This window comes from Cladophialophora immunda (assembly GCF_000835495.1).
Source record: "Cladophialophora immunda strain CBS 83496 unplaced genomic scaffold supercont1.1, whole genome shotgun sequence".
In the NCBI taxonomy this organism is placed as follows: domain Eukaryota; kingdom Fungi; phylum Ascomycota; class Eurotiomycetes; order Chaetothyriales; family Herpotrichiellaceae; genus Cladophialophora; species Cladophialophora immunda.
The window spans coordinates 1974769-1989512 of NW_015622541.1; the positions used below are offsets into that span (position 1 = coordinate 1974769).

The 14744-nt window shown below is 53.9% G+C and overlaps 6 protein-coding genes across 6 annotated transcripts; 4 read left to right on the forward strand and 2 right to left on the reverse strand.

Moving 5' to 3' along the window:
• Window positions 1-454: 454 nt before the first annotated feature.
• Window positions 455-942, forward strand: PV07_00576 (uncharacterized protein; the record flags this gene model as incomplete). Its single annotated transcript, XM_016387040.1, has 3 exons — window positions 455-694; window positions 768-861; window positions 920-942. 3 exons carry the CDS (start codon window positions 455-457, stop codon window positions 940-942), a joined length of 357 nt encoding a protein of 118 aa, XP_016253968.1.
• Window positions 943-1934: 992 nt separating this feature from the next.
• PV07_00577 (golgi apparatus membrane protein tvp18) lies at window positions 1935-2675 on the forward strand (the record flags this gene model as incomplete). Its single annotated transcript, XM_016387041.1, has 4 exons — window positions 1935-1971; window positions 2034-2049; window positions 2221-2313; window positions 2375-2675. The coding sequence occupies 4 exons, from the start codon at window positions 1935-1937 to the stop codon at window positions 2673-2675; spliced, it is 447 nt and encodes a 148-aa protein (XP_016253969.1).
• A 1104-nt stretch (window positions 2676-3779) lies between these two features.
• PV07_00578 (uncharacterized protein) lies at window positions 3780-9149 on the forward strand. The gene has a single exon (XM_016387042.1). It carries the CDS (start codon window positions 4176-4178, stop codon window positions 8715-8717), a length of 4542 nt encoding a protein of 1513 aa, XP_016253970.1. The 5' UTR covers window positions 3780-4175; the 3' UTR covers window positions 8718-9149.
• Window positions 9140-11212, reverse strand: PV07_00579 (uncharacterized protein). The gene is made up of 2 exons (XM_016387043.1): window positions 10849-11212; window positions 9140-10646 (listed from the first exon to the last, which is right to left on the reverse strand). Exons 1-2 carry the CDS (start codon window positions 10906-10908, stop codon window positions 9660-9662), a joined length of 1047 nt encoding a protein of 348 aa, XP_016253971.1. The 5' UTR covers window positions 10909-11212; the 3' UTR covers window positions 9140-9659.
• A 196-nt stretch (window positions 11213-11408) lies between these two features.
• PV07_00580 (uncharacterized protein) lies at window positions 11409-13217 on the forward strand. Its single transcript, XM_016387044.1, has one exon. The coding sequence runs from the start codon at window positions 11534-11536 to the stop codon at window positions 12692-12694; it is 1161 nt and encodes a 386-aa protein (XP_016253972.1). The 5' UTR covers window positions 11409-11533; the 3' UTR covers window positions 12695-13217.
• On the reverse strand, window positions 12670-14582 carry PV07_00581 (uncharacterized protein). Its single transcript, XM_016387045.1, has 3 exons — window positions 14330-14582; window positions 13931-14284; window positions 12670-13879 (listed from the first exon to the last, which is right to left on the reverse strand). The coding sequence occupies exons 1-3, from the start codon at window positions 14445-14447 to the stop codon at window positions 12828-12830; spliced, it is 1524 nt and encodes a 507-aa protein (XP_016253973.1). The 5' UTR covers window positions 14448-14582; the 3' UTR covers window positions 12670-12827.
• Between the last annotated feature and the right edge of the window lie 162 nt (window positions 14583-14744).

Below are 14744 nucleotides of genomic sequence, written 5' to 3' on the forward strand. Positions count from 1 at the left end.
TTGCCCAGACCAAGCGAAGTTCTGTTTACTGCGGCAGAGATACCCCAAAGATCCCTTTCTCGAGCCACTGTTTTTGGAGACAAATCGTCGACGGTACATCAAGATGGGAGGTATGTGTCGAATCAATCACCCGCCCATCATCGGCACTCCCAGCTTCCCAGGCGCATGTGTTCTCTTAGCACTGGAACTAACAAAATGTGCACGCCCGAACAGACTTCCAGCAAATCGCGCGTGAGCCTTTCCTGTCCCTGAGAAACACAAGCAGTGCCTAATGCCACGCAGAGCAATTCGTCGAGTTCTACTACAAGACCTTCGACAACGATCGCACACAGCTGGCAGCCCTCTACGTACGTCTGCGAATCCCGCGCCTATTGCAGTTGAGTCATGGGGCGAGGGGGAAATAAAGAGCTAGATGTTTTCTGACGCGACAGTTCGGTTACAGAGAGACAAGTCCATGCTTACATTCGAGAAAGATCCGTTCCTGGGGACACAGTCCATTCTTGAGAAGCTGACGGTACGTAGACCAGGGGGAATTTGGTTGACCATTCATTACAATATCCGAGGGCCGCTGACGAAGAGGCGGATATTGCAGAATCTACCATTCCAAAAAGTCCAACACCGGGTCGACACGACGGATGCGCAACCGTCCAACGAGCAAGGAGGCATCCTGGTCATGGTGACTGGTGCATTGCTGGTAGGTTTGCCACATTGACGGCTTGAGCCCGCAGGCATGGTAGTGTGGTCTCTGATGGACAATACACATACAGGTCGATGATCAACAACACCCGATGAGCTACGTCCAGACGTTCAACTTACATCCCGAGGGCGGCAGCTACTTCGTGTTCAACGACATCTTCAGACGTAAGTGGAACCAGAGAGGACCGAGCAGACGTCGCAAGAGGCTAACAGATCTGGGCAGTGGTGTACGCCGCAAGCGGATAGATTCGACAGTGGTCAAGGGCGGTGCGGGCTCTGACGTTCTGCAAATTCCTGGTCTCGAACAGGGTGCTCATGATAGGTTCGACATGCATAGCAGATGGCGCAGCAGGGCTGGGAAGGTGGATGTAGCGATTGCAAAGCACCCAAAGATGTGTTGGGATTGAGCGAGCAGGGACGGCGGTAGTGTGATGATAGACGGGACATAACCAACACCACCAAGCGTACTCCTACCTCCTCCCAATGCACGTGCCGGAGCAAGTTGGCACTGCGACAAGGCTGCCACAATTCCAAACTTCACAATGACTTTCCCGGCCGCCCGAGTGGCCTAATGTTTTTGGTTGGCGGTCCGAGACGCACGCGTGGACAAGAGTAATATGGTGGATTCGTTCTGATGGCGCCACGCGCTGCTTCGGCTGAGTGCAGTCAGGCTGCTGCGTTTCCCCTCTGCATCCATAAGAAGCGCCCTCTAGAAAGCAAGCGAGCAGTTGTTGTCGAGTCCTGGATTCTGCGTCAAAGCCCGATACTGAATTAATAGTCCGACAATTCTGTGTCTGGGTGTCTACGAGTTGGACGAAGGTACCAACGAACAGGTACCTGTAAGCGTCCGCCAGTACGAGGTAATATTGTGGTTCCCTTTCCACCCTGCCCTGCGCTAGCCTCTGGGCCTGAGCTACGGCGCATCCCTGTCTCTGTCTTGCACCTGCCACATCTTCCACCAACAGTCCATCATCCGACGACTTACTTTTGATCCAGCACAGACAGACACCTTCGCGACGACTCGTCCACTTCGATCCTCTAATCTGTAACGCCTTTCACTTTACGGTCCGCATACGATCAACGTAACGATTAAAGCCAGCATTGCTTCAGCGACGAGCGACTCGGTCCCGAAGTGTCCCATAATTCAGCTGCATTGAAACAGTGCCTTTGTGCCACATCTGTCCTCTCCGACCTTCCACCCCTCAACACCTCTAGTACCCTAGAGCGAGAAATTCACGATGGCGCTCATGGACGAGTTCAGAATGCGCAACTTCAGTGAGTTATTCTTTAGGCCAAGACAGTGTCCGCACTGGATCAGAGCTGACAGTTGCACGCAGGCATCTACGGGCAGTGGTAAGAAGTCCCCCTCATTCCAGGCCTGCGCGCACGATATCCTGTGATCCTTTGCGCAGCAAGTCTTTGTTGGGAAAAGACGTATGCTTCTCGTTTGGTCGAATACAATCTAGAGCACCAAACGGGGTGACCGAAGAATATGAACAAGAGGGCTGACATGTGGAACAACAGGCTGGGAGTGCTGTGCATCATCCTGGGGTTCGCCTTGGGTATTGCCAACATCTTCCACTTTAACCTGCTCATTCTGTTCAGCATTATACTCCTGTACGTCTCTCACTGGCCCCAATCATTCCGAAGTTGTGCAATTAACCCTTTGGTCCTGCAGTTGCTCCTCCCTCGTTCTCATATTCATCGAAATCCCACTCTTGTTACGTATCTGTCCTACATCCGCCAAATTCGATGCCTTCATCAAACGCTTCACCACAAACTACATGCGCGCTCTTATTTACGGTGTCATGTCCCTGGTTCAATGGCTTAGCATTATTGTGGAAGCCAGCAGCTTGATTGCTGCCGCCGTGGTATTGGCACTTGCGGGAGCTTGCTACGCACTGGCAGGGCTGAAACAGCAGGAATTTGTGGGAAGCACGACGCTGGGTGGGCGGGGAGTTGCCCAGATGATTGTCTAAACGGGCTATGTCCAAATTTCCTTCTCACCAGGCCAACTTATCGAATTCAGTGGGACAAAAAGTGATTTGACAATGGTGTACTTCTAGCGGCGCGCCTGGACACAAGATAGTTCGAGCGCAAGGAGTACGGGAGTCAATGGACATGGCATTTGGATGACTGGGCGGAGTGTTTCATAGAGCTCCAAGGACATTTATGACGGTGGTTTATAAGATGCCGCTGATGAACACCGCGGGAGGCTGGATAGTTATTTGTGCAATGAGTAGGATCCAATTCAGCATGGAAGAAGCATCTCTAACTATACATGTTGCATCAGACTAGAGACTATCAATTCGTCAAGGCATGAAGGAATAAATGAGGAATTGAGGGTTGCCCTGGGCGCCACTTTTCAAGCATGGTTGTTGGCTGCCAGAAGTCTGATGCCGCTTGAGCAAGATATAATAAGCTCAACATGGTGTGCATCATACGCAATGCAGCTTACTGCTGCTTCTGTTCCACCTACTTTTTTCTGCACATAAATCAAATCCCGTGGCAAAAGCACCCGTGCGTGGTGCAGCAACTCAACTTCCGCCTAGTGATCGGCAATCAGACAGAGGAGACCAAGTCCCATGTCTAAAACACCCTATCCACCGCCACAAGAACTCCCATCTCTTTCGTGTCATCATGTTCGCATATAGCGTCCCTGTCTGGTGCTATACCTCTTGTGGGGGGGAAATGGGACGTGATCGACCGGAACAATGACGGCCAACGATATGGATCTTGTAGTCCTCCGACTGTCAGTAGCCTGGGGGATGGCGCAGTCCAGGCGTGGGCACCGATGCAGACGAGAGGGCACTCGAGGTAGCTGAACAGTAAGCAGTGAGCACCAGGGACCCACGCCATCGGCGGTGGTGGCTTGCCGAGCCATCAAAGCGTCCTTGCAATTCTTTGGGGTATACGGAGTACGGAGTAGAATTTGGGCTCGTGAGAGGCTGAGGAGCGGCGAGGGAACAAGGCTCGTGTGGCGTGCTAGACCAGAAGCGGCCCAGCGTCCAAGGCGAGATGAAGGCTGTGTTTCGTGTTTGTTCTTGGGCTGCGCTCGCCGATGCTGCGAAGTTTCGGGCCCCCCAGCCCAAGTGCCCAGACCTCCGTGTGCTATTCTTTTCATTTGCGGCTGAGGCGTCTGGGCTTTTCAATCTTCGGGGCCACCAGGGCCTTGCTTGTTGCGAAGCGAGAGCCCGTTAGTCTTGTCCGGTGTCCCTCGTTTCCTTGCTTGTTCCTTGTCCCTGGCCTTGGACTCGAATGGTAACTTCGGATTTCTGACCTGAACACCACCTCAGTCCCATCGAAAAGCCCTCTCTTTTCGCTGAGAAATCGTGACACCATTCGAACTCTTTAACCAAACGGGAAAACAAAAACATCACAAGGTCAAAAAAATCAGGAAGACAGAACAGAAAGGAAATGATGAATTAGCCCAGACAACGACACTCCAACGATGTCGCCCTCAGTTTCTGACCTGAATCATGGAAGAAGACAGTCGACCCAGCGCCTACCTCAATGTTCCCATCACCGACGCTGAGCGCCGTGCTCAAGTTGCTGAGGCGGCCGTCAGAGACGACAGCTCTGAGCGACTGTTGCCAGAAGCCCAACAACCCTCGCCAGAACCCCAGCAACCGTCGTCGGCTCAACTACAAGCACCAGGCCCCAATCGATTTCCCTCGATACACGCTCCCCCAGTAATAAGACAGTATGCGCCGAGATTCTCGCAGAGACCAGAAGTTCGCCAATATGTCCCCATCTCCCCGGTCCCAGAAGAAGACGAGCCCGAATCCATCAAACTTCGCCCGCACTCGGCAGTCGCCACGGATGACGGCTACCTACTCCCTCCTCCGGGACCGGTGCCGGCCTTGTGGACTCCCATCTGGTTGAAGCAATGGTTCCTGGGCCTCTTCGCCCTCGTCTTTGCCGCATTTCTGATCGTCCTGATCCTCCTCTGGCACTTTGACGAGCAGAATGATGGTTTCCACGTCGATCAGGGAACGAACCATTATGCCTGGGCGTACACGCCTACTGTCATCGTTGTTATCGTGGTGGCTGCCTGGAGAATGGTGGATCACCATTCTAAACTGGCCATGCCGTACGATGCTCTCCAGGACGGACCGATCAAACCGTCAGAAAGCCTTTTGGTCGACTATATTTCGAATTTCCAGCTTGTATCATTACTCGAAGCGTTCAAAAACAGTCATTTTGCCGTTATAGCGTCGATTACCGGATTTATATTACTAAAAGTTGTCACGGTCTTTGCGACTGGATTGCTGGTGGCCCTTCCAACACAAGTGGCTCAAAAGAGTGCGACGGTGCACGCCAGAGGTTTCAGCGCGGACTCTTTCGACCCCAACACCGCTCTCAACCCTTCGACTTTCTCGACCCAGCCGGTGTATGCGTACTATGGCAGTATGGCTCAGGGTGTGCCCTTGGAAAATGGTGTTAGGTTTGATCTGGCATACAGTGCCTTGACAGTCAGTTCTGATACCCCAATCGGCGACGATGCGACAATATCTGGCGAAGTCGATGCCTTTGTGCCGACTATGACATGCAAAACATTAAATGTGCAGTTGGAGATTCCGCGGATTGTGAACGACACCAACTCAGCAAGCGCATTTGCGACTTCGAGCAATATCACTTTCACCATCAACGCAGGCGATGTGTGCCGCCAACTTTCTTCAGTCAGCGTGCCAGCGGACAACCCATACACTGAGATTCTCCCGAAGCGACAGGTCACAGGCACGATGCAGCAGGTCTTCTGTGGAACCACAAATGCCAGCGTACCCGATTCAAATGGCCCAGAGGGCCTCTTGTTCACAGTCACGGATATCAATTACCAACAGACCCTGTTTGACAACGCCACTGACCTCGCGGGTGGTTCATTTACCATTGCAAGTGGTGTTTCCAGGACCCTTAACAATATAACGAACGTGTTCTGCAATCCTTCGTATTCGATGACCAGGGCCCAGGTTACGAACAATACTCGGCTACTCAACAACAACAATGCCGTAACGGTCGCGTTAAAAGATGGAGCAAGCAATAGCACACTCTCAGGATTTTCGGACTGGAACGCTACCAATGTCCTGGTGCAAGCTTCGATTGCTGCACAAGTTCTCTTTGGGGATACGATTAATGACGACACCATTTCCGACTCGAGCGCCATATTTACACTCATGGCACTAACGCAAGGATCCCAAAATATCGACACTTTAATCAACCCAGATACCATGATATCAGCTGCTCGAGACACGTCCAATGGACTCTTATCTCAATATGCCCATCAAGTTTTGAGGGCACCAGACAACCCCAGTGTGGAAGGGGGAAAGGTGACTCGTCAAGAACGGAGGCTCCGGGTCAACGATGTTTCTGTGTGGACGATGGCTTCGGCATCTGGATTACTGTTCCTTTTCTGCATTGCCTTGATCTTCATCGCCCCTAGAGCGGTTGTCCCCCGCGATCCGAGCTCCATTGCGGGAGTTGCGACGACTCTGACCCGAAGTACGGAGCTGAATCGATTACTGCGCAAGCAGGGCGCACCAAGCCCTGCCAATCAAAAATCCGCCCTGGCAGGTTTCGAATTTGGGACTGCAATCGCAACGACGGATTCTGGGACGAGAAGTTTCAAAATTGTCACGTCGGAAGGCGAGCCAGACGAACCGACCACCAAGCCGAGTATGGACATTAAATGGTGGTTGCCATTCACTGCAACATTTCCAGTCTTGACAATCACCCTGGTTCTGCCCCTGGGCCTTATTGTGGCGTTGGAGCTCATTCAGCGACATTCCGACGATCACAATGGGTTTTACACCGTGGCAGACGACAAGTGGACCGAAATTTACAGCCATTACATCCCCGGCCTCGTTATGCTGGTTTTGGCGGCGCTGGTCAACATGCTTGATTTCAATGTGGCTTTGTTCACTCCGTGGAACAACCTGGCAGAAGGCAATGCGATCCACAGGAGATCAGTCCTCAACAATATTCTCGGGAGATCACCTCCGTTCGCATTCTTACAGGCTCTGCGGACGCGAAGCCTCGGTGCCATGTTGAGTATCGCCGCGGCCACGTTGGCGAGTGTTCTGGCAGTGATTGCTTCCGGTTTGTACTACGTCCAGCATTACACAGTTGATGGGGCGAATATTTCGCTCACTCAAGTCGACTCTTTTGACCTGCAGTGGACAAACAGCTTCTCCAATGACAATGGCGCGGCGGCCATCACGAACTTGATCATGCACCAGAATTTCAGCTACCCTCAATTCACCTATGAGGGCCTCGTGTTTCCAAAGCTGTCGCTAAATAACTCCGCTCTGACGAAAGACGCACTCACGACAGTGTCTGGATCATCAGCCCACGTGCTTCCGGCTGTCCGCGCAAATCTCAAATGCGATGTGCTTGCCAGCGACTCCTTCTCCTTATCCACGCAAAAGGCTGGCGCTGACAGCGCATACGCAACGGACCAAGCATTCATCACCGCGAGGGCAGCACTTCCAGACTCGTGCCAGCTCGGCGGCTCCACTGGCACGGATAACTTTGTGCTCTACCAGAACAACTTCGAACTGCCTCCAGGTGGGAAGGGTACATTTGCCGGTGCTCAATTAGATCTCTTGTTCGGTGAGAATGCGACAACGTACGGCAACTATGGCGAAAATCGTGGTCAATACATAAGCGACAATCCGGCAGTTGGTTGCCCCAGTTTGGCGTTCACATTCGGCCACTTCCAACTAGATAACACGGACAGGAGTCAAGTGACCACCATGGTGTGCTATCAAGAAATCCAAGGACTCAATGCCAATGTCACACTGCAGCCCAACAGTACGACCATTGATTCGAGCCATCCACCAATAGTTGTCGGGAGCAGCATCTTCCTCCACGACAATCCGCTCAGCAACCACAGTGGCGTGAAGTCATTCGACTTCCGCATTCAGAACAACCTTGCTCAAGAAATGACCGTGTTTAACGGTGAGGGTGGTACACCAGCGTCCAACCCATCGAGTACAAACACGTTTGACATCTTCTTCCAGGCCATTATCAACGGCTCTGAACCCCATGAGCCAGCATCTCTAGCTGGCCCGGACAACCAAGATGTCCTCATCGACGCGATAAACCGATTTTATCGGATTTACATGGCGCAAGCCATTTCCACAAACATGCGCGGACCCTTGAATAGCCTGAGCACTTCATCCCGGCTTGCTCGACGCCAAACCTCTTCCACAATAACCACCCCGACCACGATTGACACTCCACGCCTCGTCCAAGACAAGGACAGCAAACTGATCCTACAGATTCTCCTCGGCATCATGACGGCCTTGGCCGCATCAGCATGGCTGACCACAAAATTCCGCCACGTTCTCCCATGTAATCCGTGCTCCATTGCAGGGACTATGTCCCTCCTTGCGGGCAGCGATTTGTGCCACAGCACTGACGACGGACTGTGCGAATGCTGCGGGAAACCTCGTCGACGGTCATTTGGATATGACGCTGGTAACAGACCGGAATCGATTCATGCAGGACCCGACGAGAATGGCGAGGACGTCGATGAACGCCAACAGATCATTTCCGACGGCGCAGAATGGATGCGCGCGTCCCAGTTCGAAACCGTTTTCGGCGGCAAACGCTACAGTATGGGCTGGTGGCGCGAGCGCCGGCTCATAGGCAAGAGACGCAGGTTTGGCGTGGACGTTGGAGCTCGCGCCGACGGGGCAGACGACCAAGACTGGGAGCTGGGGGAGAGGAGACCCGAGGGGACTGGATTTAGTGATTTCATGATGAGGGGCGGGGACAGGGACGGCCGGGGCGAGTATTCGAGATTTGGAGGCCGGTCCAGAGGTGCGAGCGTGAGCGGGAGCGGACCGAGCCCGGAGCCTGGGGCGATGGCCCCGACGATGGCTATGCCTCGAGAGCCCTCGCCGGGGGTGTACGTGCCTGAAGCAGGGCGGACGGGCCAGCCGCTCTACCACGACCCGGGGGAACCAAGCCGGTTACCATTGGCGGGCAGACGAAGTCCTGTCGGCGGTGAAGCATAGACTGGTCTGAGTCCTGACTCGATAGATGCTCACCAGGTGTGGTTTTCTTTCGGTTCTGTTATTATTGCAATGCTGTCTTTTCACCTATGGGCAGTTTCTCTTTTTTGTTCCATGTCCATGACGATTTCATGTTTGGTGCTCGGGGTGCTTTGGGTGCGTGGGTGCTTGGTGTTTCGAGGCGAGTGGGGAAAACGAAACCACTTTATACCCATACCTATATACCATTGACGCTTTGCCGTGCTCCTTTCTTCAAATCTCACTGGTTCTTTTTATCCTACTTATTTCTTCTCGTGTCTGAAAGATGGACGGGATGGATGGACGGGTGGATGGATCAAGGGAGTTGGGTATAACCCACGCCTCCCTCCGCCACGACAGACTATATCATGTACCAGTTCACAGGTGACGCTATTTAGATCAAATATTACACCTATACCTATACCTATACCTGTCTATTACCCCCGGTGTGAACTCCGCCAAACAGACGCAGGACGCGGGATATAGTGGGGATACCGGATGGTCGACTGGGGAAAGATAAGGTGGATGGGGTAGATGGATTCCCATGTGCTTTGCGGGTGGGCGAGGAATGAAATGCGTAATACGTACGTGATATCTGCATGAAAAGCCGGTGGTGCAGGGAATACATAGAGCTGGCCAAGATGGGAAGGAAACATGTCTTTCTCTCACCCTTCAGCCAGCAGGTTGGTAACAAGAAATGGCAATTTTAGAGGTTATCGCGCTTTTCCCGACATCTCCATGTCCGTCTTCGTCTGCGTCGCTGCCCTGTGCATCTCAGGCCAGGCCACGTAGTCAGTTGCAAATGACATGTGGAATCGCAACCAAGGGTCTGCCTTTTCGATGCGACCACCCAGTCCCATGCTGATCATTTCTGGTGTCGTATAAAGCCTTTCAACAGGGCGTGCTAAAGCGTGTGCAAAAGAGGGCTCAATACGTCGCAGCCAGCCTCATCACTAGATAATCCCCGCTATTGATCCCCTTGTACTTCTTCCCGGTCTCCTCCCAGGTGCCTGGTAGCGCCTCAATCCAGCGGTCAAAGTTGGGGTTGCAGAAATAGGCAATGCTGTAACGAGCAGGAACCGTGGCTTCCGGGTCCTCGTCGTTTAGATCGTCGTCTTTTGGTGGAGGTTGGATCACGCGGTGGTTCGTCGACTTGATCTGATCATTGCTCCAGCGCTGAAGCAAGTCGCCCGCATTGACCACAATGGTGCCGGGGATGGGTGTGGCACGTACCCACGTGCCCTTAGGCGACTTGACCTCCAGACCACCAATATTGTCTTGGAACAACAGCGTGATGGAGCCGTAATCCGAGTGTTCGCCCGCTCGGACTTGGTTAGGGTTGTCGCGCCAAATGCTCTTCTTGACGGGTGGGTAATGCAGCAGTCGTAGCGTGTTGTCCCCTCCGTCCGTGTAGCTGTCGAAGAAGTGCTCGTCCATGCCCATGCCCAGGGCTATGGCGCGCATGACGTTGACGTGCAGGTCTTTCAGGGTGAGGAAGAACTGCTGCATATCCCGCGTGAAGGCCGCCCCCGTTTCGTCCAGATGTGCCGGCCACTGGTTGGGCTTCCCCTCTACGCCCTCACGACCAATCTCCATGGACTCCTTCAGGTCCGGATTGGAGGCCCGCAGTTTGGCGATGACTTCCGGGTCGTCGGATTGCGTGACCTTTTCGCGGCCCCAGGTCACGTAGCCGCGATTGGCGTCCGGGGTGGTCCATCTCAGGGCGTCCTTCTGCTCCTGGGGGCGCTTGAAGAAGTCGGCCGACTGCGAAAAGGCGCGCGAGACCTGGTCCTCGGGGACGCCATGGTTCTGCAGGTACAGGAAGCCGGAGCTCTTGAAGGCGTGGGAGATTTGCTCGGCGGTGGCCTTTTTGGCGGCTGCAGCGCCATGCAGGAAGGCCCCAAAGTCAATCAGCTGCGACAAGTCAAAAGCTGCCTGGAGGTCGAAAGGGGAAGGTGGTGTCTCTGGGGAGAGTAGAGAAAGGGGCAGGTGGTGCAGGTGGTGCAAGTGGTGCAAAGAGATGGAGCAGCTCCAATAGCAAGGCCCAGTGAGGGGGGAGTCTGGCATTGAGACACAGGCATAGACATGGTCAAGTACGACGCCGTGCCGTACGTACCGGCATGATCAGATCATCTTGTTCTACACCCTTTTGGGCGACTTCACCAGCTGAGCCCATCTTTCTTTCGCAAGGCTGAAGTGGGCCCAAGGGGGAGGGATCGAGTCAGCTGCGTGGCAGGAGTCTTCAATAGGTGCGTCCTCGTCCTCGTAGTGCTCGGAGAGAAGATGCGGCCGGAAAGTTGCCTTTTCACTAACGAGTCAAGCGGTGGGTGGCAGTGGATGAGGTGGATATTGTTCCCTGCACTCCGCGACGACGGCGTGCTCTGTGCAGAATGCGGCTCAGTTAGCGACTCACAGACACGTGAAGCCTGGGAGATACCTCGTTTCCGCGATGGGAGAACAAAAGGGAAACCCAACACGGCTTCGAGAAACATATACAACGGTGACTTTATGCAGACGAGGGGGGCAAAATGCCTCTCGCCGGCGGGGGATGAGGAGGGCAATGATTGGAGGGGAGCCTGATAAGGAATCATGGCCACAGTGGCTAGTGGCGGAGGTGCCCGTTGCCCATTGCACGAAGGAGAAAGTCGATATCGTCGTCCATCGTCATTCAATCCAGCACCACCTTCTGGTCATTATACACCACAACCACCGTACACACCAGCCACCAACGAGGTGAGGACGGAGGAACTCAGTGACAACCTACCTCGCCCTTCTCTTCCACTGCGCCCTCCACCGCCAGCATGCCTCCTCCCCCAGATCCCCCCCTGGTCGTCGACATCCACACCCACATGTACCCGCCCTCGTACATCAAACTGCTCTCCTCGCGCACGACCGTCCCCTACATCTACCAGCCCACCGAGACGCCAGACTCGGATCCCCGGCTCATCATCCTCGCCTCCGACGACGATCCCTCCCGCCCCAAATCCTCCCGGGGGAGACCCGTCGACAGCACCTACTCGTCCTTCGACCAGAAGCGAGCCTTTATGCGCCGGCACGGCATCTCCTGCAGCGTCATCAGCCTGGCGAATCCCTGGCTCGACTTCCTCGACCCGGACACCGCCTTGAAAACGGCCCAGGACATCAACGACGACCTCGACGGGGCGTGTGCCGAGAACAACAACACTGACTCTCCGTCCCACGATGCGTTGAAACTCTACGCCTTTGGCTGCCTTCCCTTATCCGCTCCTGCAAAGGACATCGTCAGCGAGATCCACCGGTTAAAGTCGCTCCGTCACGTTACAGGCGTGATAATGGGCACGACGGGCTTGGGAAAGGGCTTGGACGACCCGGCATTGGACGACGTGTACGCGGCACTGTCCTCTACGGCGACCTTGGTCTTCTTGCATCCGCACTATGGCCTGCCGGATTCCGCTTTCGGGGGTCCCGAGGTCGTCGCAAAGTCGGGCCACGTCCTCCCCCTGGCTCTGGGGTTTCCCTTGGAAACTACCATCGCCGTGTCACGGATGTACCTCTCGGGTGTCTTCGACCGCCACCCACAGCTTCAGTTCCTCCTGGCTCATTCAGGCGGCACGCTGCCATTCCTGGCGGGGAGGATTGAATCTTGTGTGGCGCACGAACGGGAGTTCGTCGCCAACGGTGGTCATCGGCAAGGTCCCCAGCGCTCGATCTGGGATGTGCTGCACACCAACATTTACCTTGATGCCGTCATCTATGGGCAACCCGGACTGAAGGCCGCGATCGAAGCCGCAGGAAGCGTGGACCGGGTAATGTTTGGAACGGATCATCCTTTCTTTCCACCACTGGGAAATGACAAGGAGGCGAAGTGGTTGAGCGTGGAGAGTAATAAAGGCGCAATTGACGGCTGCTTGCCAGAGGACGAGGCCGCAAAGAGAAAAATATTGGGTGGCAATGCCATCAGAGTGCTTGGTTTAGACTTATGAGATTCTACCTCAATTCGACGAGATCGTGTCGTCCGACGGCGCCAGGAGATTCGCCTGAAAGTCCACAACATTCTCGTACATCCGATCAGACCTAAATATCCGACAAGGCGGTTCGAGAGGCTACCAAAATTGCTCAAACACCCCTCCTCCCAGATAAGATATCCCAGCCCAAGTGCTCCCAAACCTCTCCAATGAACCAATCAGGGGAGCACTCTTTCTCCCGGATTTCCTCCACCATTTTCGTCAAGTCTGCTTCTCCCTCGTCTCCCTCGTCACGCCTCAGAGAATTGTAGAATGTTTCGTCCTCATCGCCAAACGCACCTCGAAGGAGGGTATTTTGGAGTGTTTCTTCGATCCGTCGCCGAAGACTTTTGCCCCGAGCAACATCTTCCGAGTCGGACTGCTGCAAAGCAAAAAGGAGCTGGGACTTTTCAGACATGTGTTTCGTGTTTGCAAGCAAAAATTCCACGGCCCTGCGCAGAATCCAGATAAGATAGGGGCCTTCAATGACAACTATTCCTGTTGCAGACTTGGCGTCAAGGTGCCTAGCATCCAACAAACCACGCGGTGCAAGCAGACCTGTCTGCTTTTTACTTGTCCCAGTCAAGTCCGTGAAGACTAGAAGCGACAAGCACGAGCCAACATGGTCTAGGATGACGCACAAGTATCCTTCCAGGAGTTCGCAATGCGCATCGCAGGAGACATCAAGCATTGTTATTATCTTCACCAGCGCCTGAACAACCTCCTTAGCCTCGGCGATGGCTTGTTCACTCGTCGGTGCAAAGCCACGATCCAGGGTCTCATGCCCAGGAGCAGCTCTCCGTCTCTTCGGTTTGGCTTCTTGCTCTTGTCTGTTGTATTCATCCAAAGCGAGTTGGTGGAGTCGCGCTAGGAAGGCTTGGGACACCTTGGTCAGGTCGGAAAGAGCCGGGTAATATTGTTCACCGTCCTGCCCCATCTGGGGCTGGATGCATTGGAGAGCCTTCAAAATTGATGGGTAGACATTCCGAAAGGCTGCACAGAGGTCTTTGATCGATCGGTCTTCTTGCTCGAGACCATTCTGAAGCATCCTTGAGACAGGGACCACCGCAGCTCTGATTGCATACACAAGAGCCTTCTGATTGGGTTCCTCTAGACGCAGGGTGTGACGGAGGGATATGAAGCCATGAAGGAATGATTGACGATCTGCGGTAGATTAGTTTGATGTCTGCCCACGCTGGCACGCCCGAAACGCACCTGTGAGAGGTATGTTGAGCTTTTCGATGTCCAATTCACTGTCGTCTTTTTCGAGGTCCAGGTTGGTCTTTTTTTGTTTGGCTGCTGGCGGAGCTTTTCTCACCGAGGCCGCCGGTGCATCGCGTTTGCGTTTGCCAACAGAAGACTGTTGTTTTGAGGGCTGGACTTCCTCGCCAGCCACAAGAGAGTCTCTCTCTTGTCTCACCCGATCCAGCTCATTTACCAGCTTCAAGCGTTCTGCCTCGGCTTTATGGTAGCAGCTTCTCCAGTACATCTCTGCGTCGAAGTCAAGAATTGTGACGGAGTGTCCGTGGGACCGCGACACAATGGCCAGGCGAAGACCCTCGAGGTATTCTGACGAAATCAGTCCGAACTCTCTCAAACCCAGTGGAATCATACCTTCTATGGATAATTGAGGTGGTTTCGATCGGACCACGGCAGTCGCAAGAGCGATGTGCGCAGGGCAGGGTAGGTCATCAAAATTCTGGTCGAAATTTGGTTCCAGGCGGGTTGTCATGTCTCCTGGTCATCTTCAGAAGTATCAGGGTAATAACATGTTGCGAGAACAGAAGCGAGCAAAGAGAGTCAAAACATAAAGCCACAAGAAAAGAAAGAATAAAAGGACGACGAGAGGATGGAGTTATTGAGTCAAAACAGAAAGACGGAAGTCGACAGGTCCAAGAAACATGGAAGGTACGCTATTCCTACCACGCTCAAGCACAGGAGCGTTCTAGAAACGACAGATTTACACAGAAGGGGTCATGCCATCAAAGGGTTGGGTCACCGGCATTTACTTGACTGTAGAGGATAACTC